This window comes from Borostomias antarcticus (assembly GCF_949987555.1).
Source record: "Borostomias antarcticus genome assembly, chromosome: 7".
Classification (NCBI taxonomy): Eukaryota; Metazoa; Chordata; class Actinopteri; order Stomiiformes; family Stomiidae; genus Borostomias; species Borostomias antarcticus.
This window is the reverse complement of record NC_140240.1, coordinates 22,800,639-22,827,002: the sequence shown is the minus strand read 5'-3', so window position 1 is coordinate 22,827,002 and position 26,364 is coordinate 22,800,639. Positions and strand designations below refer to the sequence as shown.

Below are 26,364 nucleotides of genomic sequence, written 5' to 3'. Positions count from 1 at the left end.
ATGTAAATGTCCATATCTCGACATCAACTCAATGTGGGTCACAGCACCCGGGGTTGAACTGGCATAAAGCTCTCAACCTAAGGAGTAAAGCAATACCAAGTATGTGCACGTTTGCGCGCACAGAGCCACGAAATGCATTCATGGACGGAGGTCGTCCCGAGCAGCATTTCTAGTTTTAAAGTACCTCACAAGCCCAAAAAAGTAGGGGCACCCAGGCTCTAGGGGATGGAAATTAATAATTGTAATGATTGCCTTATTGTTACTGTTCGAATAAAACAGTTATAATTTCTGTTGTTTCGGAACGTTACACGGATGTTGCGACGGTCCCACAACCGGATTGTGTGTTAGTAGGGAACCGAGTTTAAGATCACTCCTCAGTATAAATATCGGCCAGGTCTAAAAATGACGAAAACGTAGCATAATTCAGATTTCTGATCAGTAGGCTAGCCGTTTCATCAGATGGGTAGCCTAAATATAGAACCTGTTCGACGTAGCTTGATCTCGGGTCGAAGACTGTTTAACAGCCTTTGTAGTACCGCGATTTTCTTCCTGGATCGACAGATTTCTTCTTGGCACTCTGAAAGTGTTTTTTCATACTGCACAAATATGTCCACAGCTGCTGCTGCTAATCGCTCGCGGACAAAATCTCTGAATAGCTGTCGTTTGGGCATTTTTACGCTTTAAAATCACGAAACGCTACCAGTTGCTCGACAGCATAGAGAAGGCATTGAAAATGTCCGCCTATTAATTTCAAAGAGTATGGAGTTTCAAGAGAGGACACTCCATTCATTCTGCTATGGAACCAAAACGGCCAGGGGCTGAGCCGGGCCGCCACCATTTTGGACTGTCAACTTGTGCTGCACTGTTAGCTGTCAGTGTCATGCACTCACTTTATCATGTTGACACTTGCATTTACTAAATAATAAATAATCAAGAATTCCCACTATTACAATCTCACTTTTAAAAAAATGTTTATCTGCATTGAAAATATACAATTACATCTGCACAAATACAGGTTACTCATTCTATATAGACTGATACAGCAACATCCACACAGGTTTACAAAAGGTAAAACTTAACACAAGGTTTTCTCTTTTTTCGCTGAATTTAATTTAATGTTCATGCCCATTACAAGCTATAACTTGGCTAGACTAGCCATCTTCAGTAAAACCAAGGAGCTGTGTCTGGGAGGTAGGATGGGAGCAACATGGGGCCTTCAAGCCTGATATCATGAAGGGGCAGGAAGTGGAACAGGACACTTTAATACCTGGGAACAATTATTCTCGTCTCTCTCTCCTCAACAAAGCTACACTAATGTTTGTTTTACTGATGACTTATTTTGAGAAATGTTCTGTTTCTCTTCTGGTTTGGCTGAGAAATACAGCGGTTTTCCTCCCACAGGATGTGATGGATTCTGATAACCTGACCATGTAGATGACAGACACCACTCAGAGCCTTCATACTACTGGTAATTATCGGTTAGTTCTGGTTCTTGATTCTGATTGGCTGGAAGCTGTGTTAAAATACTTTGTAACACACACCTGGGACCGCATATCATTCCATTTTCAGTATTAATGCGCCTCCCATTTGATCCAATGCATTGTAGTTGTTGTTGTTGCTTGGCAACCCTTTTGTTAGGGGAACTATTTTGCTTGGTGGAATTGAGGGAATGATGCTTCGTTTTGAATAAATGTTAATATTTTACATTGCTGTGTGTTTATTTTACACTAATAGCTGTAGTAACCGTTGTATAAAAGCAATAAACCACAAGAGGCTGTGTTTTATAGTGATTTTATAACAGCTAGGGGGGTTTATAACGCCCCCTAGCTGTTATAAAATCACTATAACACATGGCCTCTCGTGGTTTATTGCTTAAATAACCCCCCCCCCCCCCCCCCCAAAGCCATCTGTGTGTATAACTGAGGTGAGGCTTTTTCTAAAGTTATTTTCTAGGGCTGTGATAAGATCAACCTGTGCTATGCTGGGCACCTTAAGGCCCTTTTCTCCTAGGTTGAGATCAGTGTACTTTTTGTAACTCAGGAATGTGTACCGAAAGAACAAAATACATACAAATCAAGTCAAAGTTAAAATTCAACGTATCGCTACATCCATTACAAATTAATCTATTACAAGTGAATTGAATGACAGCACCAACAGTCAATCAGAGTTGATGAGGACCTGGTTTCTCTCCTGGCTTCTGTTTACAGGCACTGATATCGGTGGTGTCATCACACTCTGCAGGTCAAAAGTGGAAGGACAATGTGTTACCACCACAGTGTACAACATTATTCTTTCTCATTTAACTTACTATGTTCAGCACCTAATTCAGATTATTGTTAGTGTGTAAATAACAGTATTTCTGGCACTGCCATGTTGATAACTAGTCTGTTATAGACATGGCTACCTAGCCCGTTATTGTTATTGTCATGGCTAGTGTAACCACTGTAAACTAGCAGGAATGGCTCTGAGACTTGCTTCAGGTTGACATGATTTTCATCTGTCCTGTACACAGAAAGGTATCACACCACAGTTGGCCTATAGGGATGGACAAGACGGTCTCAGACAAGCAGTGTTGCCTGGGACCGTCTTGTCCATCTGTATATGGCTGTGATGTGATGCCTTTCTGTGTACAGCTTCAATTAAAAACCATGTCAACCGGAAGCAAGTCTCAGAGCCATTCCTGCTAGTTTACAATGGTTATTGTAAACTAGCAGGGACTGTTAACTGTGTTGGCTTTTGAGGTCTTTTCTTCTGTTGCTCTGCATTGTGTAATTTTTTGTAAGCCTTGATAAGAGTTGTAGCACCATCTAATTATGAACCATGATGTTAATTGCCTTCTTGTTGTGATAGTCATTGATGAAATCACCCAACACAGGATCGGAAGCGGCGACAGATGATAGATTTATTGTACAAAGATACAATCACATGGAACACTGGGATGTTTCCCTAGTCGCTCTCTCTCCCTGCTCTCTGCTGGCTGCGGCTGTGGGCGAAGACGAGGCCCCGAGTCTTCTCTCCCCCGCATGGTGTTATCAGCGTGTCTGCCTGCTGGGAGCAGCGAATCTGTCCGGCCGATCTGCCTACCGTTTCCAAATCGAAGTCTCAAGGTTTGGTTGAGACGTTAAATAGTGCTCTCTCGGCCCACCCCCCACGCCTAGGCCTTCCCGATTAGGGCCTAGTGAAGCTAGATTGATGGAGGAGTGACCATACAGATGTGTCGCCCGTTACCCTAACATGATGTCTTAATCACCATTGGTTGTCAGTCCGAGTTCTGTCTGTTTATAGTGTCCAATAGAGATGTGTCATTGACCCCCCAGAGGAGAGGCCCCCCCTGTGGCCTAAGTGTGACCTCTTGATACCCACTACCCCGAACGGCCACAGCAGCAGCAGCATCAGCTGTCTCCCTCACTCTATCGACTACAGTGTCCACGTGTAAACAAACAATCAAATCAAATACATAGCAGTTAGACTCTGTAGATGTTATAGACATTTCTACCTAGATTCATCAACTGTATTACAGTGGTTACACTAGCTAAATAGCTATCTAGCAGTGACAGGTCACTGGGAACAGGTGAAAGGCAAGCTCTGGAATATACTCTGATAGTTCTGACAATTTATTGCAGAACACTGTTTTCGTTTTTTTGGCAGTTGCTTTGTAGTCTTTTTGTTGACCTGACTGGATGAATTCAGCTGCAGATGACGGTCCATAATGGCAGAAATGCTACATAAGCAGCACCCTCTTCAGGCGAGTGCCAAAAATTCACTTAACTGTACCCTCTTGGCATTACATACTCTTTGTTCATTTCAATAGAGTGCCTAAGCGGAAGCAGGAAGAACCTTTCAATGGGACCTTAATTCTAAAAAATATATACAGTAGTCAATGGCAAAAAAACAAACAAATAATTTCTTGATCCTGTTTGAATTGTGTCATGACCATCACATATGATGTTTGTGAATTTAAATCATAATTTTGCAAGTCAATAAAGCTGCAGTTTGTCGTAATACTGTAAACCAGTTATTCCAGAACTATTTTGGAATTCTTAAGAGGTGAAAATCAATATAATGCCAGATAAGATTTTGACCCCATAAGTTACGACTTCAAGTCACGACTCATGACTTCATAGCGTTCCAGGCAAACTGTCTTAGTGTGTGGAATACTGGATAAATGTAAACAAGCCAATATGGCAAAAGCTTGAGATTTGACACTGTCAGAGCTGGCACGCTAAACATTTTGTATGCCTAAATTCGCTATGCTAAGAAATCATACGTTACATAATTTTATTTATTGACATCATCGACTTTTCGCCATTTGCATGGTCAAAGTTCAGGTTTACCTTAACGTTAGCTAGCTAACGCTAGCTAGCACTAGCTATCTCTTGTCGTCAACATATTTGGGCATCATTACATACACATAACAGATTGTAGTGCATAATTATTTGTATTATTTTGATTACAACGTACAAATTTACTTTATGTTGCCTTAAAGTTATCTTTGTCACTGTACCCACGTGGGCTGCCATCTTGTTTAGAGGGCTGTGACATCAGAGAGCGCAACTGGGAGTACATCGATCTGGTACGAGTTCACGGGTGGGAAGTTACGAGTTTGACTGCCATTCCAGTACATTTTCACGTGTAGAAGGTTGGAAAAACACGGGTTAGGGGTTGCCTGGAACGTGCCATTAGTCTGGTCATGTTGAGAGCTTGAGGAATATGAAAGGAGAGTTAGTTCTGTAAGAGCTGGTATGCGAGATTTTACAAGGTTTTGGTGAGTGTTAAACGAGTGTAATGTCGGCTAGCTCATATTAGCTAACTTGCGAGTTAACCAAGTTTAGTAAAATGTATGTTTTAAATTGACAAACACCATATGTGATGCTCATGGCACAATTCAGTCAGCATCAAGAAATTATTTTCTTCACGCTGTTCATTACCATTCATATTTTTTCTGATTTAAGGTCCCATAGGGAGGGAAAGTGAAAACATGGCCCCTAGCGGATTTGTTCCTATCGGAGAGGAGTTTCAATGTAAGCTCCCATAGACCGGATTTTCTAATAATTACTACGAAGCCATTTCGGTGAAGTTATCAAAACAAAAACTTGTGAGTGTCTTTACAGTAATAACCTACTAACTGTGAGAATTTCAAACAGTATTTCACCTTCTTTCAAATTTTGGAAATTGCTCCATTCGTTTCATAAATGGACTACAAAGCCAGACACGCTTATGTACGTCACTCATGAGAAAAATGCTGTGCTTTGCGCCAGATTGCTCCCATCGGTATGAGACGAATGGTTGCAAAATTCTACTAATTTCCAAGAGATCCCAAAGAGCTGGAAAGATGGATACGAATAATAAGTTGAGTTGAATTGCATATGGACAGTGCTACATTGTGAAATGTCATAACCAAAGCCTCCTATTAACGTGAGCTGGTTAGGATGGTATTAGCTGGTCAGACTGGTCTTAGCTGGACTGATCCACAGGTGCACCTGGCTATTCTTACTGGTCCGTAACCCTAACCTTAACCCCTAACCGTAATAGGCTCACTTATGATGCTAACTCACCGTAACATGATATGACCGGTCCTTCTTGCTAGCCCTGATGACACCTAACTGCGAGTAGCGGCATTTTTCTACATGGCAAGATCTAAAATGATTGTCAGCACGTGGGATGCACTTCTTGTTATTGCTGAAGTATTCTGCCAGCCATGCAATGCATATCGGCATTTTCGTAGGTGTACTGATTTGTAATTTGGTTGTATTGTGTTAGATGTTAGCTGGTAGAGTCAGCAAGCTCGCAGAGGCGCACAAAATGACGTCATGCATGCCGTATTCTTTACCACCTCGTTACAAAAATTATTTACATAATTCGGATTGTGATTGAAAATTAACTATGATCACCAGAATCAATAAAGTTTGTCTCCAAGTATATCATATTTAATGCATTCTACTAACTTTTTGATGTAGACCGAGATATAATTTTTCAGAAAATGTGCTATGAGAAATCCCATTCATTCTCTCGGCATTAGGAACACTACCGCTAGGGAGCGATGAGATTACTTTCCCTCCCTATGGCGGTTTTTTCTTCCTGCTTCCACTTAGACCAAGCCCCCAGGATTCGAAATCTAAAGTGAAGGCCTATTGAACCGCGCCATCTTGGCTAGATTTGTAGTCACTTGGCTATTTCCGGTGACTTTTGACTTGCGCAGTTGAGCTTCTCTGGCCGACGCGCGTCCACGCACGTTCCCGGCTCTCCCCGCTTTGATTTAGCAATGAAAACCGGCTTGCATATTAACCTGTTTTTGTCAAATATATCAATTGGAGAAATTATTTTTTGATCCTGGCATCTTAGTTTTAACAGGTTAAATATAATTGAACATGTTTTGTTTGCTAGTAGATGGTATTCATTCCGTTCGCGATAACGTTATTGCAGCCAGGCTAAATTCCTCCAGGGAGCCAGTGACAGGCGAGTTGAAGAGCTTCACTCCCCGCCAGCAGGAGCTCTGGCCGCGGCTACCGCATCTCGGAAAACCCGCTGAGTTCCTGGCTGCTATTTCACATTCGCCCTTGATCAATCCCAATACCGATCCATGGTAATAATGAATCAATCGTTCAGATCAGATCGGCAGTGCTGCATGCATGTTACAACATCATTGTTAGCTTTATTAACATAACCATAGCCTACATTTATCTCTCTAACGTTAGGCTATCCATCTTACACCAGTCGGCCATTCGATAGCTGGAAGCGGTCAACGCCAACGTTGACTGAAAACACCCAAACTCAGTGTATCGTTTCATCTTCATGCTACACATCAACTCCTTTACATTGTATGTGAATAAATTCCTGTTATTCTAAAAATATCCCATTTCTGTCCATTCCTGGAAAAGGCTAATAATTGCTGTCAAATGATCACTCCAGTTTATCACCGTATCCCACTACCATTTCAACTATGCACAGGAGGTTGTCTTGTGGTCATTTTCATTAAAAAATGATTAGCCTGATCAGTTTGTTGTATGTATTAAGCCCTTTTTGAGCGGTATGCTTGTATTAATAGCTTATAGCTTGCCATACTCACCAACCTTGGGACCTCAGAAATAGGGAGCATTTCCAAACCAAATTGCCAAATAACCAAATTTATTCACATACAATGTAAAGGAGTTGATGTGTAGCATGAAGATGAAACGATACACTGAGTTTGGGTGTTTTCAGTCAACGTTGGCGTTCACCGCTTCCATTTATCGAATGGCCGACTGGTGTAAGATGGATAGCCTAACGTTAGAGAGATAAATGTAGGCTATGGTTATGTTAATAAAGCTAACAATGATGTTGTAACATGCATGCAGCACTTCCGATCTGATCTGAACGATTGATTCATTGTTACCATGGATCGGTATTGGGATTGATCAAGGGCGAATGTGAAATAGCAGCCAGGAACTCAGCGGGTTATCCAAGATGCGGTAGCCGCGGCCAATGCTCCTGCTGGCGGGGAGTGAAGCTCTTCAACTCGCCTGTCACTGACTCCCTGGAGGAATTTAGCCTGGCTGCAATAACGTTATCGCGAACGGAATGAATACCATCTACTAGCAAACAAAACATGTTCAATTATATTTAACCTGTTAAAACTAAGATGCCAGGATCAAAAAATAATTTCTCCAATTGATATATTTGACAAAAACAGGTTAATATGCAAGCCGGTTTTCATTGCTAAATCAAAGCGGGGAGAGCAGAGAGAGCCGGGAACGTGCGTCTACATTTCAGATAAATGTGAACTTTTTCGTGGACGCGCGTCGGCCAGAGAAGCTCAACTGCGCAAGTCAAAAGTCACCGGAAGGCCAGAAAAGCACAACTGCGCAAGTCAAAAGTCACCGGAAATAGTCAAATGACTACAAATTTTGCCAAGATGGCGCGGTTCAATAGGGCTTCATTGTTGATAGCGGCCAGTGAATGGAGTGGCTGTATCCAGTTTATATAATACATCCATGACTTAGACCAAGCCCCCAGGATCAGCTTGGCGCATAGAAGCCACCATGGGCTTAGAGGCTGAGCTCGGTATTGCAAGTCACGTGACGGCATGCGGCCCAAAAGCCTTACTTCTACCAGAAATAGATTATAATAGATTGAGCTAGAAGAGGAAAACACATTTTTTCTGGGTATCATTCAGCATCAGATACCAATCTAACTTTTAACTCATTTACCTTTTTTTCTTTTTTAAGTCATCAATACCTGTATCAAGCTGATTTTAGAAATATGCTGTGAACGAGCCTCGGGGACGCTGGGCACGTGTTCATGAGTCCTGTGAACTCGGCGGAAAACACGTCACCATAGGAAGACCCGCCCTACTCTGCCTCTGATTGGCTAATTTAAGGGAAGTAATGTTTATTGACGTCGGCCAACTATATTAGCTTAGAGCTCCATGCTTTTAGCAATCAACCTGCTATAAAAATTATCATGAAATGTGGTTACTTAAGGAAATCGTTGGAAAATAAAGAATTTTTACAGCTCACTTATCTGGCCCCCGGGTGATACTGTTTTTTTGCTTCCCTCTGGAATATGTAGGGGTGGGACGTATGCCCACCTCCCTTGTTCTCTGTAAAGCGCATTGTGTTGCCTCTGGGTATGAAATGCGCTATACAAATAAAGCTTTGATTGATTGATTGATTGATTGATTGATCTGGAGGGTAAGTGGATCAATGTTGAATAACTTAGCTAACATTAACTTAGCTAACATTACCTAATGTTACATTTCTTTATATTAACGTCAACTATATTGTTAGCTATATAAGTAATAATACACATGCATAAATACTTTGATTTATAATGTGGCAAATGCTAAATATAGTAGCAGCTGCAAGCATCAGCCCACTTTAGCTAAATAACACCAGACACAAGATTACAGACTGTAATCAATGTATGAACAATGTCACATTGAGCATGCTCAACATTAAGTTAAAATTGAAATACATCTGAAACCTCCGAACGTAACGTTAGCATTCACTAACTTACGTTAACTTAGTTATTATTACATTATATATATTAGTAATATAGTTATAATTACATTATTTCCCTTAAACTAGCCAATCAGAGGCAGAATAGGGCGGGTCTTTCTATGGTGACCTGTTTTCTGCCAAGTTCACAGGACTCATGAACGCGTGCCCAGCATCCCCGAGGCTCGTTCACAGCATATTTCTAAAATCGTCTAGATACAGGTATTGGTGGTCTCTGATGCTGATGATACCCCCAAAAAATGTTTTGGGCCGCATGTGACTTGCAATACCGAGCTTTGGCCACTACGTCAAATGGCTTCATGTGCCGGTGAGCAACTTTCACTGAACTGAATAGGCAGCCATGTTCAATGCCGTCTCCAGTTTATATTATACAGTAGGACCCCACTTATCCGAACCCAACGGGACCGAAGGTCTTTCGTATCTCTGAAATGTCCTGATGACTGAAATTTATGTTAAAATGCACCAAATTCAATAAGTGGTATACTTGTTTCATATAGACTCATAATAGACCAATAAATACCCTTAATTACTTGTGAAAATGCATCAAATTGCAATCAAATAGCCAACTAAACTCATATAGCCTAGCCTATAATAGACCTACAGTAGCCTATAATAAAATAACCGAATTTCCACTTGAGTGCGTGCTTTGATCAAATACAGTAGCCTACTTTATTCTCAAATGAGGCGCTGCATCGATAGGCTACTGTATTCGCAGAACAAAATGGTATAGCCTAAAAACAACCCAACATTAGAACAATTAGAGCAAATGATAATCAAGAAATAAATAAATGAAATGACAGACAAGTTGTCGTGTCTTAGGCTATTGTAGCCTAAAAGAAAGTCTCTAAAACAACCGATGTAGGCTAACGTGGGCTGTAGGCTATTATTTAACAAATACAGTAGGTCTAGTAGGCTAATCTACATGCCCACAACACGTCTGTGTTCCTGAAGTCCATTATCTGGGAACGAAAAATGACTCGATGCTGCTTCAGGTTGCTGACGCGTATGGAGTCAAAATGAGGCCAGAAAGCATTGTAAACGTAAGTGAAGTATTGTAAACAAAAACATATGAATTGTAAACGTAAGTGTAGTATTGTAAACGTAAGTGAAGTATTGTAAACGTAAGTGAAGTATTGTAAACAAAAAATATATAAATAATCACTTAATTATTAAAAATAAAATAAAAATTGCATTTACAATACTTTTTTGCGTTTACAAAACCTTTTCTGCATTTACAAAACTTTTCTGCCTTTACAATACTTTTTCTGCGTTTACAAAACTTTCTTGCGCTGCAAAACATTCTGGCCTCTCTTTGACGTGGGGGCGGGGCTAGATGAGTGGCGTGTCCAGAGAGGAAGAGGCGGAGTTTCGGGATGCCCACCGCCATATGAGCGCCGCTCAACGTTTTTTGGACTTCTTCTATGGTTTTGATTTATATATGGCGGTGGGCATCCCGAAACTCCGCCTCTTCCTCTCTGGACACGCCACTCATCTAGCCCCGCCCCCACGTCAAAGAGAGGCCAGAATGTTTTGCAGCGCAAGAAAGTTTTGTAAACGCAGAAAAAGTATTGTAAAGGCAGAAAAGTTTTGTAAATGCAGAAAAGGTTTTGTAAACGCAAAAAAGTATTGTAAATGCAATTTTTATTTTATTTTTTAATAATTAAGTGATTATTTATATATTTTTTGTTTACAATACTTCACTTACGTTTACAATACTTCACTTACATTTACAATTCATATTTTTTTGTTTACAATACCTCACTTACGTTTACAATACTTCACTTACGTTTACAATGCTTTCTGGCCTCATTTTGACTCCATAGACGCGCTTTCTGGCTACCAAGGAATGCAGCTCTCGCGCAGCAGACTCGTTTGCGTTTTGTGCTCGACATTAGAGTAACAAAGAAATGAAACGTGACAGTAGGCTACAGCCTACAAGCAACATGTAGGTCTACATACAGTTCTGTTTTTTTTCACAGTAGGATACAGTACTGTAATGAAAATCCCACCAGTGGGAGTTCGGATGAGTGGGGTCCTACTGTAGGCTACCTCCATGATTCTGCCGTGAGAGGCCAATGGAACAAGCAACAACTGTCTCTCTCTTTTATCTGTTTTTAACAGGTTTGTACCATGTAAAAGCACTCAAAACATTTTGAAAATGTATAACAAGAAAGCATAAATTCTGGTAGAATGTAGAGATCGTTTAGTAATGTTTTAGTGATGGATGTTTTTAGATAGTGTAGCTAGCTATCACTAGGCATTACTGTGTAGCTAGTAGCTATGTGGCTCACTTGGGATAGATAATGGCGGACGGACGTTTTAAACTTTATTTGTAGTTAGCATAAGTGCTCCAAGTTTCGTAGTGACATTACAAATTAGAGGTTGTATTAATGTAATTAATTTAATTAATGTAACCACGTATCACATGAAACCTGTATTTAACTGCTGAAATAAGTCTACAGGGTCTGGGGTCACTTTATCTAAATGCAGAGCCCCGGGTTTGAGTATGAAGACAAAATAATTTTACACTATTGTATACAAAATGTAAACTGTTTATTTCCTTAATTTCAGGCTATGGGGATATTTAGTTTGAGTCACACAAAAAAAACATATTTTGTAAAATTCTAATAAATAAAAAAAACTGTCAATCAAATCAAACATTGTCAAACATTACCAAACAGTCAACAGTTGTAATCCATTTACAGTTTAAATAAGATGGCCACTCATAAATGAAAGAATATCTATAGCTGCAGCAAATCTGAGATGTTTGTTGTGCACAACACGCACGCGATATCCTGAAGTTTCAAACAGTCGCCAGCATGCGTCACAGGAACAAACTGGTCCTGTCCCTCCAGCACAGATGTGGCAGCAGCACATGCAGTCATAATAATTCTGTAATCACTATTACAGAAGATTTCAACACACATTGGTGTTGTAGAAACAGCAGATACTTGAATGAAAATAATATTCTCGTTCAATAGTGTTTCAATACACTCAGCAGTAGGCTTTCTCCGTCTCCCATCAAATGTTCCTCTAAAGCAGCGAGTGCACGCACGCACAGCTGTAAAAAAATAAAATAAGGGGCACTGACATAAAAGCCATTGTGCCAAATCGATGCCTTTTCTGTCCCCAAGACATTACATTCAGAAATATGCATGAAGGGTATCTGTATAATACATTCAATTATCAATCAAGGTGTCCTACTCTTTGTCCTTATTGCAATTTGAAGATGCATGATCTAAAACCTTAATAAAGACTACATAGAACACTGAACAAGCTACACTTTACAATGAAATATATTGACTAGAATCCTTCTGAAAAGTATTTTCTTTGTATTATTGTGTGAATCAATTTATAATATAGACATAAAATACATTTTCTTCCAAAGAAAAATAATATATTAGTTAAAAACACAGTTTTAGTAGTGTCCCCAGGTTTTCACTCAGTCCTGTTACCCTGACACATTTGCCCCTCTAAAGAAATCAATTCCAAATGTGAAAGGATCAACAGGATATTGCATCATTTGAGACCCCTGAAGGCTATGGGAAGACCAAAATTGTATATTGTAAATATGACTGGCAACGTCAATCTTAACATACAGTGTTACCTTAAGTATTTCTTATGTTGTTAGTGATTCTTTTTGTGTGTTGGCTGTAAGCCGACACACCAAGAAGAGGGAATCCTATTTGTCTGTCCTTCCCTGTTGTCGTTATTGACCTGCAGTTCTATTGTTGCTACCACAAGAGGCAGTGGTCCCAGAACATCAAAACAAAGAGACTCTACAGATTTCCCAGGTCAGCGGTGGCCGAGTGGATAGTGCGCTGTTTATATTATATATATATTAATGGGTTGACTAATCATTAGATCAATATTTTCAGTTGGGGATAGGACTACAACACCACCTGTGCTGTGGCACCAGGAATCTGCTCTGACCACTGTTTTTATTCACCACCATATCATGTTATTATGCAGATTAAATGTACTGTATGTCTACGCGACACAAAAAAGGCTTCATATAAATGTTATTTTGGGCCAATATTTAAATGCACTATTTTAATTATGCACTATTCTCCCTTCTGTTCTGTTGCAGCTTTGATGCTGGGATGCCTGGTGTGGTTGAGGCCAGAGAACACCGTGATGCAACACCAGTCAGGTGTCGGCTGCTGTGCAACGCTGATGTCCAGCCCCCCCAAAGATGGTCTTCAGGTGCAAGCCCCACCCGGACAGGACATGGCCAGACAGCAGTATCTGATCATGGATGGCTGTGACTGTGTCCAAGATACAGGCAGTGCAATTACATAACACGTCAAGTATACTGTACAGTAGTGCAGAGTAAGTTCTCTATTGTATAAACAAGGTGTTCAATTGCTCAAGTGTTGTTAGGTGTTGATTCAAGTGATAGTGTACAGTAGTGCAGAGTCAGTTGTCTATTGTATAGACAAGGTGTTCAATTGCTCAAGTGTTGTCAGGTGTTGGTTCGAGTGTACAGTGGTGCAGAGTTAGTTGTTTATAGTACTCAGTATACAGTATACAATAGACGACTATGCACCACTGTACACTCGAACACTCGAAGGAACGGCAGAAATACAGAGAGGACATAACATCTGGTAGGAAGAAACTAGTCAATGATCTTAGTGGGAGGGAAAAGCGCAGACATCGCAAAAAGTGGAGGGAGACTTACTACAGTATCAAGTCCAGGAAAGAAGCCTTAAAGCACCTCACCACACCTCCAGATAGTCCCCAGCTTTCGTCTGAACTACAGGGATGTCAGCTGCTTGTGCACAGCAAAAACAACACCTGAGCTGCAAGTGCTCGATTGCAAAGCATTTCAAATTCATTAAGCAGAAGACTCCCACAGCCACAGGCCTCCTTTCACAGCCACCTCAGAAGGCTCACACAGCCACAGACCACCTTCCAAAAGCACCTCAGTGGTCTGTCCTGAGGTTCTTGGCAAATAGTTTGTGCTGAAATACAACGGTCAACTGTACCCTGGGATCATCACAGACACAAGTAACACACACGTCAAGGTTCGATGTATGAAAAGTATTGGAGCCAACCGATTTTACTGGCCAGCCTGTAAAGACATCCTTTGGTACCTGTTTCAAGACATCCTGTGTATCATCCCACCAGCAAGGCAGGTCGCAGCTCGTTACATGGAAATTGACAAAGATGTTATGGCCAAACTAGAGACTGTTTCTTAAAAAAGGCAAAGCAAGTTTTTTGCTCATTCTTTTTATTGCGATTCTATATGAAATTCAATTTAGTGTTTGCACGTGAATGTTGTATTTTATATGCAGAAACATATTTTCAAGTTAATATCAGGTAGATCTACTGGTCGATCTGAGGACCTGCTTCAAGTAATATGCTCAACTTGTATTTGTTGTCTTTCTTTTTGCCTTTTGCAGAGGAAGATGGAGAGCCCATACTGTAGAGGAGCAGGAGCCAGGCACACATGCTGCAGGGAAGGAGTGATACTCCTGCCCCACTCCATACACACGCATATATACAGACACACTCTCAAATACATATTGTATGTCATACATACACTCACACACATATCCACCCTCACATACACATGCCTTGAAAATACATGTTTATCATAGTTTTTAGCAGAGGCCCATAGACCTCCATTATAAAGGGGGTGCACGCACAGAGGAAAAAGGAGCTAGCTTACTACTGCACGGATCGGTTAAATGTTGGTGTGTACGGGTCGGTTTTATTGAGGACAAAGCGACATTTGAGCTAAACTTGCTATGACAGCGGCGTTCCCCTTTAACACATTGTTTGCATGCACACGATTAAGGGAAGAGCACTTGACACCTGTTCTGTTATACTCATCCATTTACAACTTTTTACAAAACTGTTTTACCTAGTGCATTTCTGTCTCTTTCTGTTATCTGTTTATAACAGAATCTCATCTGTCTACCAGGTCTCACACCTGAGATCTGTAACATGTGCAATTCTTTTGTACAGTCTGGTAGTTAAATGGTTACAAATGGGCAAGCGATAACATTGAAGGGAAATGTATACTGACAGCGATGATTGTTTCAGAAATGGTCCGAGACAAAATAATGAAATGTTAAACATAAGTATTGTGAAACACTGGACATATTTTAATGACTGACAAGGAGAGAGGAAACAGTCCAAGTTGATCAATAATAACATGGCTCACTATGAACAGTATGTATTATTGGCTCTGTTCTGACGTTAGTGGGCAGTTCATTCCACGACTGCAGGGCTAGGAAATAAAAGAGCCGTGACCGTAGGGGCCTCGGAGCGACAGGGGAACCGATCACAGGCAGCAGAGAAAAGTGGTTGGGCGGGGGTGTAGGGTTTGACCATGGCCTGCAGGTAGGAAGGAGCTGTTCATTTCCTTTCCCTGTAGGCTAACACCAGAGTCCTAAACTGGATGGGGGCTGCACAGGGAGCCAGTGCAGAGGGTGGAGAAGGGAAGTTGTGTGGAAGAGCATGGGGCCGTTGAGCACCAGGTGAGCAGCAGCTTTCTCCAGGAGTCTGACAGCCACGCTGCAGGGTGGGAGTTGCAGCCTGGATAAGCTGAATCACACCCAGATTTCTTTCCTAGCATAAAGTTTGATTAGAGCTGAAACGCATTCGCACAGCGCGCAATCATTGCTCCAGCACGCTGTGCGCATGCGTGCTGGAGCAAGTGAGGAAGCTATTTCGTGTCTAAAGACGTATCTAAAGATCATATTACAGAGGCATGTGAAAAACAACACAACAGGCCTATGCTCTTTGTAAGCACAACTAGCAATTCATCAAGACAGATTGATGAAAACAACCGTTTTGCGGCAGAAAATAGATTTTTAGAAACTGCATTCTAAGTGCCCCGACCACCGCCATTACATGTATACTGGCTCGCGCTGGATTTTACATTTCTTCTACATGCCTCCGAACTACACCAAAGTGATCTCGGTGAGTCAAACGTCTTATAATATGTCGTAAATAAGGTCCAGGTTGTCAAAAACGAGCATTGTCCTTTAAGTACTTTATATTCTACAGCTACAACTGATAAAAAGGGAAATAACGGTCATCCTAAAATTGGCTATACTTTCCTCATTCCAGACTATTAGGCTTCCTTTTTTTTAGGATACAGAGTAGTAACTAGAGAATATTTCAGGAATTGCAATTCATATTCCAGTATTCTGAAAATGACTGACAAGTATTCTGTAGACAACTATAAACCACCAATCCAAATTTCTTAATAAAGTTTATTTACAGAGTTTGTAGTAAAATGTGGATATTTGTCTTTTGTGTGTATGTACAGTTGTGAAATGATCAGACTGCTAAACAAATACAAAATCAAAACAGAAAATAGAAGACAGCTCAACGATAAAACCCTGCTGGGCAGGAGTGGAGTGGAGGACGTGTCTCTCTAGAAGTTGAAAGTGCTTTGGTTCTCAGGGATCTTTAATGCATAGCCATCTGTGGTGGTTTCTGGAGCCACAGACTCATCCTCCTCTTCCTGGGACAGACAAGCAAAGGGGATGGGGGTCAGTACAGTGGAAACTGCATCAGCCATATTGCTTACGCTTACACTATCCCACTCAAGTCTACTGGAGTTGAGACAAAAACACAAGTCAGCCTGAATCTTCCCCTCCCTCGACTATGATTGGAAAGGTGCAAGTCCCAAATCCGATAGCTTATTATAAACAAACACATGATGTAAAAATCAAGAGTCGTCGCGAGGCATCGCTAAGTTGCCGCACTCGCTGACGATAAAGCGATGATCCTTTGGGAGGAGGAGCCTCCGGGAGGGCATGAAGACGACTGACCTCTGCGGAGAAGTACTTCTCGATGAGGCGGAGGGAGGCCCTGTAGACCGCCTCGTTCTCGTGCGACTGCAGGGCCTCGATCTTGTCCAGGCCGCCGCACTCCTCCACCATCACGCACAGCTTCTCCATCTCGCCGATCTTGTCTCCCGCCTGGGGGGGGGGGGGATTGGGCACCGGGTCAGGCTTCAGGCAACACACGCACACGCACGCACGCCCAGCACACACGGTTGGGGTGTTCCCCTAGTCTCGCGATGCCAGACTTCGGAGTTCTCCACCTCCGAAAGTCTGGAGACGTCTCCGTTGAAAATCGTTGCTAGAACAGCGGCCAAAACCGACCCTGCCAATCAGAGCCACTGGCTACATCTCCAATAGGGTGACGGATCTGCCTTACCACAAATACATTGGAGAATCAAAACATTGAAATCAAAACGTGTCACCGCCCAATTAGGAAGGACCGCCCTAAAAAGGCTGCAATGCAGGTTCTGCAATGCAGGTTTTGCAGGTTCTGCAATGCAGTTTATTTTTTTCAATCTCTCAAATTGTTTCCACCCACTTTTAGCAACGAAACCTGGACGAATGTCCTCAGTCTCTAGCTGAGCGCAGCGTTTAAAGTCTCACTGAAATGAAAAAAGCATTCTGTCCAATTTTGGTTCACATAATTGGTCATAGTGTTCACCTATTCAACGATGTATGCCCAAAAAATTACAAAATTCTACTTTTGTTGTAATCTTATATCAAAGTATATAATTTCATACTTCCTGGAAAACGGTAGGTCACGTGCAAAGACGACAGGTACCTTAGATTTTAGGACAATAATCTCACGACATCCACCCTGTCAATCAACGCTATCCTTCTATCGAATCTGTCTAAAGTTCTTAAAACCCGTCCACTTGTCAATATTCCAATCAAATTCCTCTAAACATATGTCCCACCCTCATAGCTTGTTTGCGTCAGAAATACGTCAAACTATGGAGGTTAGATGATCTCAAACGTCTGTTTCAGTGCGACTTTAAGAATTCTAAAATTGTTCTGGAATAACTGATTTACAGTATTACAACAAACTGCAACTTTCTTGACTTGCAAAATTATGATTTAAATTCACAAACATCATATGTGATGGTCATGACACAAACAGGATCAAGAACTCAAACTACGGAATTTAGATGATCTCAAACGTTTCTGTGCGACTTTAAAGACTGACTCGAGTCTAGTTTTAACTTGTTAACTTCAAACCAGGAAATGCCTTGACATTCTAACGCAAAGCTGGGATGCGTTTTTTGGTTACAGCGCTACCGGAAAAAAAAAGCACCGGACCAGCGGTACAGAGTCTCAGCTGGTCCAGCCCTTGACGTACCAGGAAGATGTTGGCGATGGCGTCCAGGATGACCAGGACGGTTTTGCTGTCCTTGGCGGAGAGCAGGCTGAGGAGGGGCTCGAGGACGTTGCACTGGACCAGGTAGACCACCTGCTCCACAGTGCCCCCGCTGGTGTAGTTGGTGATGGCCCACACTGCCTCCTTCTGGGTCTTGTAGTCCCCCTGGAAGAGAAGGTGGGGGAAAAAAATTATAAGGACGTGCCAAACGTCTGCATCGCGTGCTCAAATACGCCTTTGGACCTGTAAACGTGACGAAGGCGCGATGCACAACATTCTACTTCCCCCATCATACACCTTACAGGACTTGATCAGTTAAGCGAAGCATTTCGACCTGCCAAACTGTGAGATGAGCAGCACAGAATCATCATCATCACCGCACCGTTGTGGTGTGTAGGATGATGACCCATGTTCGTAGTGTGATTTGTGTTTGTGTGGTTGCTGTCTTGTTTGATTGTATGACCTTTTGTTTTGCATGTTTTTATTTAAAATATATTTTTCCTTTCTTGTTTGTCCTATGTCTAGATTATTGTATGTCCTGTTTATTGTGTGTGTGTGACTTGTTTACTGTTATGTAAATACAATTATTGAAATAAAGGATCAACATCATTACCCCTTGATGTTATCTAGTACTGATCCCAGTGTGTGATCATCCCCCCCCCCCGGGTCGTACCTGAGTGAGGACCTCCACCAGGATGGGCACCAGGCCAGAGCTGACCACCTCCTGGATCTGGGTGTCCTTGCCGGCGGTGATGTTGGACAGCGTCCAGGCCGCCTCCTTCTGGATGTTTGCCTTCTGGTGGCGCAGCAGGGCGGGGAACACGGCCAGGGCGCCGGCGTTGAGCACGCTCTGCGTCTGCTCGTCCGTGCCCGTCACGATGTTGCCCAGCGAGCGCAGGGCGGGAGTCTGTGGGGGGCGGAGGACGTCAGCGGAAAAAACCCCATTTGTGACTCGCCATGGTCGCGCTGGGCTTGAGCTATAACCATACAAACCTCCGTCCCATACTCTAAATGGAATTAGTTTCCAGCGCAATGTACTCGGCACTTAACACAACCTAGGCCATTTATCAGGGGGTGGGGGGGTGGTGGTAACCACAGCATCTACACCTACCACGACGGCGAGCTCCCCGAAGGCGAGCAGCTGGACAAGGCGGGGCACCAGGCCGGCCCGCACCACCACCTCGATCCTCTCGTTGGGCCCGTCCGTCAGGTAGGACACGGCCCAGCAGGTGTCGGCCAGCACCTCCTGGTCGGGGTGGTGGAGGAGGCGCGCCAGCGCGGGGAGGAGCTGCTGCACGGCGGCCAGCGGCGGCGCCGGGTTCTTGTTCCGGCAGAGGTTGGACAGCGTCCAGGTGACGTTCCGGAGGTAAGCGGACTGAAACGACAGCGGGACAGGCCCCGGATCAGATTAGTGGCGTAGAGCTGGAAGTGTCACGTGGCAGTAGTGGGTTAAGAGCAGGAGAAACATGTCATCGATGGACATTCCATTCCATTACAGTCATTCAGCTGACGCTTTTATCCAAAGCGACTAACAATAATAGCATTTAACATAGGAAAAGCCAATGTACTACTTACTTGCCAGAACTCACAAGTGCATCTCCTTTCTAAAAGAAGTGAATAAGAGCATAATCTAGTGCTGAAGGCAAAGTGCAAGAATAGCAATCTAAAGCATTGCCGGCTACAACCGTGTGATGTGTCTCACTGTGTGATGAATAAATATGTTTGTTAACATTATAAGTAAGCTGCGCCATCTAGTGGTGAAAAGGGAACAATTGACGCTGCCTCTTGGCACCACAAGTCCTGCTAAACAAAGACATTTAATTTCCATACAACATGGTAAAACAAGGAACACACTAGTAGCCTCTGTTCTGACAAAGCAATGCTTTAGTTCACTGTCCATCGGTAGCAAATATCTCCATAAAGCCTTTTTTAGCTGAGCAGGATAAAGGGCTGAGCACTCACAGAGAAGACGGCCAGGTCTGGGACGGCCAGCAGGGACAGCAGGGGCTCGATGCCACCGTGTTTAATCACTTGGTCCCTGTAGTTGGAGCCGTCACCTAAGGCAGAGGGCAGAAAACCAAACATTCAAGTATTGTAATAATGTTGGAATAATGTTGGAATAATGTTGGAATATGTTGTCCATGTTGTAATAATGTTATTATATAATGACCATATACCAGACACTTGCGTGCACGCACGCACGCACGCACGCACGCACGCACGCACACCAGAAACGGGAACAATCCAAAGAAACATGTCTTTTTAGCAAAGAATCCCATCAATGCTCCCTGATCTACAATGTGACATTTTCCAGAATACTGCAATCGTGTGTAGCAGAGTTAAATTGGTTAGACGCCTCACAAGAAGTGGCAGCATTTTCTGGCTTGGATTTAGCGATATAGGGCTCTGTTTCTCTCTTTGATATATATTTTTACCTCTATACATGTGTGCATCTAGGAGCTAATGGGAAAAAAATCACTGCTTTCATAGGATGATGTAGCAAGTGACTAAAAAACTTGACTTTGGCGTCAACTATCACAGACGCATGCATGGCTAGCGGAGTGTCGTCTCACCTGCGATGTTTCCCAGGGCCCAGATGGCCTGCTCGCTGATGTGGGGGTACGGGGAGGTCACCAGGCTGATGAAGGCGGGGATGCCCCCCCCCGCCACCACAGCAGTGGTCTGGTCCGAGGTGCCCGAAGCAATGTTGGTCAGCGCCCAGGCCGCCTCGAACTGGATGGGGGGGCACTCGGCCAGAGCCAGGAAGCCCACGAACTTGGGGATGAGGTTGGCGTCGATGATGCGATCGATGGGCGGGTGCCTCTCTCTGGATAACAGTTTTCTGTGGGAGGGACATTGGTAGCCCAGTAAACCAGACTCATCAGGAAAAAAAAGAAGACGTTTTCACGCCAAGTCTGGACTTCCAGCCGCCCATTTGAGTGGGCGGGAGTACGTGACAGAAACTCCTTCAGCCAATCAGTGTAACAAAACATAGATCAAAGTTCTGCCAGTCGGAAGAGCAGCGAAAACGTATTTTCCGCTAATAAACTCTGCTAGTGTATGTTTTTCTGTAATTGTTGTTATTGAGTCTATTTCTGCAATAACTGCACTCGTAGCTGTGTTTATTCTAACGTTAACGCTACCGCTTGTTGCTTCATTCTACTAACGGACTCCTGTTGTATTTCTCTTCGTTGTCTACGGGAACCAATCAGGGACTGGGGGGCGGAATAGTAGCCTGGCTTCGCCAAACCCAAGGGTCTGGAAACTCAGTTGCTTTCCGATTCCCAAGGGGTGTTACCAACGGGCGTAGATCAAAATGACTCTGGACGCAATTGGACAGACCTACAACCAATCAGCGAAAATGCCTCTATGGCACCCCTCTGTTCCGTCATCTTATTAAACCCGCCCCATATTAGATAAACGGTTGTGATTGGCACAAACAAATTTCTGTTAGAGCGGATTCCGTTAGAACGGTTGGATGTCCAGACTGATCTGCGGAGTGAAATCGAATGTGAGCTCGCGAGATCAGGCTGGCGACGCCAGGCTAGCAGAATAGCAGTTAAAATGCCGTCACCTGATCGGTGCCCCGTTTTCTGAGAAAGTTGAAATCATTCTGGACGTCCAGACTTATTGTGAAAACGTCCCTTTTTTCCGTTGTGAAGCCAGCATTCGTTGGGATTGGACGGGACAGGGACGCGTGACATGAGTAGTCGAGAATGCTTGAGGTTCACCTTTGTAAGTCCAAAGCTGGCTACTTTTATTCCAATAGTTCATGAGTTTGCAAAGCCAGGCTCTCTGAGGGAAACAGAAGTTCCACCAAAGCACAGCATTATATGTATCTGTTAATGTATCCCCTTCAAGATCTTCGAGCGTCTCATCTACGCCCGCGTCGAACCAATCATCGACCCGCTGCTCCCGCAGGTGCAGGCAGGGTTACGACGCAGGAGATCGACCGTAGATCAAGTCACTTTGATGACTCAAGACATCGAGGACAGCTTCTCGGGTAAAAAGAAGGCCGGAGCCGTCTTTATAGACCTGACGGCTGCATACGACACCGTATGGCACCGCGGCCTCACCTGCAAGCTGCTCCGCCTGCTGCCGGACAGGCACATGGTCAGCATGATCATGGAGCTTGTCCCAAACCGCAGCTTCACCCTCACCACCGGTAGCGGACAGCGAAGCAGGTTACGAAGCCTTAAGAACGGTGTCCCCCAGGGATCTGTCCTGTCCCCCCTCCTTTATAACATCTACACCTACGACCTGCCGATCATAGTCTCCAGGAAGTACGTTAACGCAGACGACCTTGCGCTGGGGTACTCAGCAGGCCGTGGAGACCTTGAGCCAGGACATGCAGACACTAGCAGCATACCTCCGGAAATGGAGATTGAAGCTCAGCGAGGCAAAGACGGTGTCGGTGGCCTTCCACCCTAATAACAAAAAAGCCAAACGTGAGCTGCGAGTGCACATCAACGGAACACTTCTGTCATGCAGCGCCGAACCAACCTCTTGGCGTAACATTGGACAGGTCGCTCACGTTCCGCCGACACCTCGAGTCACTGCACAAGAAGTTAACAGCTCATGTGGCGTTGATGAGGCGACTGGTCCGATCAGGCTGGGGCACCGAGGCGTAAACACTGTGTACGGCAGCCCTAGCCCTGGTCTACTCCACCAGTGAATACTGCGCACCGGTTTGGTGCCGCAGCGCTCACACCCGCCTCATCGACCCGCCTATCTACAAAGCCTTGCGCATCCAGCCCGCTGGCCTCCGCCGCACAGAAACCACAGCACGTCTCACTTGCCGGGCCATCTGCTCCACGACAGGCTCACTGTAACAGCGGAGCCTCCCGGGGGGGGGGGGGGGGGGGGGGAGAGACTGACTACCCATTTCTTCTTACCGTCCGATGTGTTCCAGAAGCGGGCTTCTGTCAAAAAATAGACCCGGTGGTGTTTTATCTTTACCAGAGCAGAGAGAGACGCTTCTGAAGCGTGCCGCAGCGTGTCCATCCAGAGTGTTGTCTAGAGAGGCTGCGACCGCTGGAATTTGGGCCGTGAGTCAGAGCACCTCGACAGACACGACGACAGACAGACAAGTCATGGGGTGGAGCTTTACTTCATGCGAAATCTCTTGCCGGTGAAAGGCTCAGAGGAGCTTATCTGGATAAAGCCTTACCTGGCAGCCTGAGTAGCATGCAGCTGATGATCCAGATTCTGGCTGTTCACGCCACTGACAATCTCCTCCACTGTCCAGTGCTGGGCAGGCTGTGGGAACAGAGGACAGGGTTATAAGTGAGAACAGTACTGAGAACGAGATGCTTATGGATAAGGATAACAAATAAACCTAGAAAGCTTGTAAAATGCAAACACTACATATACAAGCTAGCTTGATGGCTTTACCCACTTCCACTCTATATGTACTTTCCGCTAGCTCAATATTGTTGTAAGTTTAACATGAATCGTATGGCAGCCGGAGCCCGTCACTTTCACTGGATGACTCGAGAAGATTTATCTCGCATACTAAACATGTTTTCGTGGAGTAGTATGTACTAAATAGCATGTAGTCGGCGAGTTGCAGTATGTACTATATAGTATGTAGTATGGACATTCGACACGGCCCAAGCTCCTTGATAAGGGCTGGGTAAGGGCGATCAACTTCCTTGTTTATATTTTTTACTTGCTTGCCGATTGGCTATTTGGATCGTGCCCACAGTCATACAATGACTATTTTTAGTAACTAGTTAGTAGTTACTAGTTAAGACAACGCCTAAATTGCCGTGGTGCAACCGAAATTAGACACCAACTAGTATGCAACTAACTAGTAGCAACTAAGAGTTTAGTCAGGGTTTAGGCGTGACTAAATGCTTGGGTTTAGTCACAAGATAAGACAAACTGGTGCAACCCAGTCCTGGTAAACTAATAATGCAATCGAAAGCTTGGGACGTGCTCTGCTCGGCAGCTGACGTGATTTGAATCCTATTCGCTAGCCAAGACAAGTGAGTGATTCAAACCGTCACCTGTCCGTTCTGATCCTTCTCTTGGAGCGGTGAAATGGGCTCGTCTGGGAAGCTGCTGACATTCCTCCTCTTCAGGATCTGATCGTCCTTCTTGGCTTTCCGAAGCTCCACGTTGACCTCGATTCTTCTGCGTCTCAATTCCTGTACGCAAAGTTAGGGATGACAAGCTAACGTTAAATAAATAAAGTTAAAACGTCCAGCAGTCGCTACACCCCAACATTACAACGACGGCTAAGATATTGACAGCTTGCTTACATTCGCATCTTTGCCCTTGTTTTTGAATTGGGTGAGACGATCTCCATTGTCGTTGGCAGCTGCTGACATTGCTTTCTTCTCGGTTATTGAACAAGGTGATCGACTTCACTTGTAGGTAGTTACTGTTAAACACAAGCACAGCGACACGTTTAAGCCCTATACTAACGTTTCAGATCCACTCCCCTGCCTGCTGCTAGCTAGCCAGCGATTAGATAACCAACCAGCACCATGTGGCTCCAGGGTGAAGCACTAACGTTACCTTCTCCTCACGAATAATTATAACTCCGCAAAACAGTTCACATATTCATAATACATACAAGCTACGAATATATAAACATTTAACAACTGAACTATTTTGAATCAATACAATTTAGCAACATTAAACTAGTGCCAAAAAACTTGCGGACCGCGCTTACCGACTCCTTCTTGTTCTCACGATGATGTCACACGTAGATACCGCCCTTTGACCTCCCGGTGTCACCGATCTGTGATTGGTTGATTCGGTGAAACGCGCTGTTTCATTGGCCCTTATTTAAAAAAAAGACTACCAACATACAGCGGTTGCCAGTAGCAACGCTTTTTTTTATATATATTATCGCGAGATGATACTCAACACCCCATTGTTTCCGCTGTCTGAATACCTATGAAATGTTACGGACTGTTGTTATTAGATACTTTAGAGACGAAGTAGTTGAAAGATATGAGAGATATATACCCTAGAGAATATGCCCATCCCTATAACAATAGAACACGATCATTGTTGTTTTATTGTTTATAGACTGAGCTTACGTCCTTCGGTAACGTGATGACCCAGTGGCCTAATGGATAAGGCATCAGCCTCCGGAGCTGGGGATTGTGGGTTCGAGTCCCATCTGGGTCGCATTTAGTTTCCGTTTTATCCAGGGGATACTGTGGTCATCGCGCATTTATTCGATCGATTAATCCAATCAGAGAAAAGTTTCTGTAATCATAATCGTACGAATTCTAGTGGAATAAAAACGTTTGTACAATCATAACCCTACGAATTCTAGTGGAACTAATACGTTTGTGCTATCCTAATCGTAAGAATTCTAGTGGAATTAATAACTGCATGTATAACTGTGAAACAATATCAATAGGCCTACAAGTATCAATACATATTTATCTAGTTTTATAGGAATAGATCAAATGCATGATAACAAAAGGTTATCTCTTTTGTCTTAAATCGTTCGTCTACATAGCTCCGATGCTATTATTCAGTCTCATTGTGTATGATAAACATATTATTTATTGTGCTCGTTATGGCTTCGGTGTGGTTTAACAGATGCAAAAGATTCTCTAAATTTCAAATCTACAATGATGTACATTAAATCTATATTTAGGCACAATGGATTCAATTGCACCCGAATTATATTATCCAGAAGAGGGCAGTCGTTCAACACATATGATTATACGAGCTGTATGGGATGTAGCCTTCTGTGGATTACATTAGTTCATTAGTTCATATCTTTTTTGCTAATTTCCACTGTTTTACGGTTCACAGATGTGCCTCTTTTTTATATTCATACAAGCATTCTAGTAATTATTTGCAAGGAGACAAAGCATGCTCACCCCTAATGCTAATATCGCCATATTAGAGTTTTTAGGACCTTGGACACAAGGGGTAGGTCTAACCGAGAAAAAACTCATTTAGATAACATATTTAAAAAACGTATTTATATTATAGGCTATTATATATAAATAACCCCGTACTCCGTACAACCACAAAGACAGCGCCTATTTGGAATTCATGAATGAAAAGAGCCTCTGATGTCACCGTCTTTACCTCTGGGTCGGGACGACACGCCTTCCCTTCCCCGGGAAGAGGCACCTATAAAAGCCCCAGGAATGCCGACATCCTAGCAGACTTCAAAGCGTGTCCCCACGGAGCGTCTCAGGATGACAGGGATTATAATACT

At 43.5% G+C, this 26,364-nt stretch overlaps 1 protein-coding gene across 1 annotated transcript; it reads right to left on the bottom strand.

The window, feature by feature from the left end:
* Positions 1-16,339: 16,339 nt before the first annotated feature.
* On the bottom strand, positions 16,340-24,558 carry LOC311311049 (importin subunit alpha-1-like). The gene is made up of 10 exons (XM_084440672.1): positions 24,428-24,558; positions 24,173-24,313; positions 23,332-23,420; positions 20,735-21,003; positions 20,124-20,218; positions 19,273-19,536; positions 18,835-19,068; positions 18,144-18,326; positions 16,790-16,939; positions 16,340-16,479 (listed from the first exon to the last, which is right to left on the bottom strand). Exons 1-10 carry the CDS (start codon positions 24,494-24,496, stop codon positions 16,390-16,392), a joined length of 1,584 nt encoding a protein of 527 aa, XP_084296798.1. The 5' UTR covers positions 24,497-24,558; the 3' UTR covers positions 16,340-16,389.
* Positions 24,559-26,364: the final 1,806 nt, after the last annotated feature.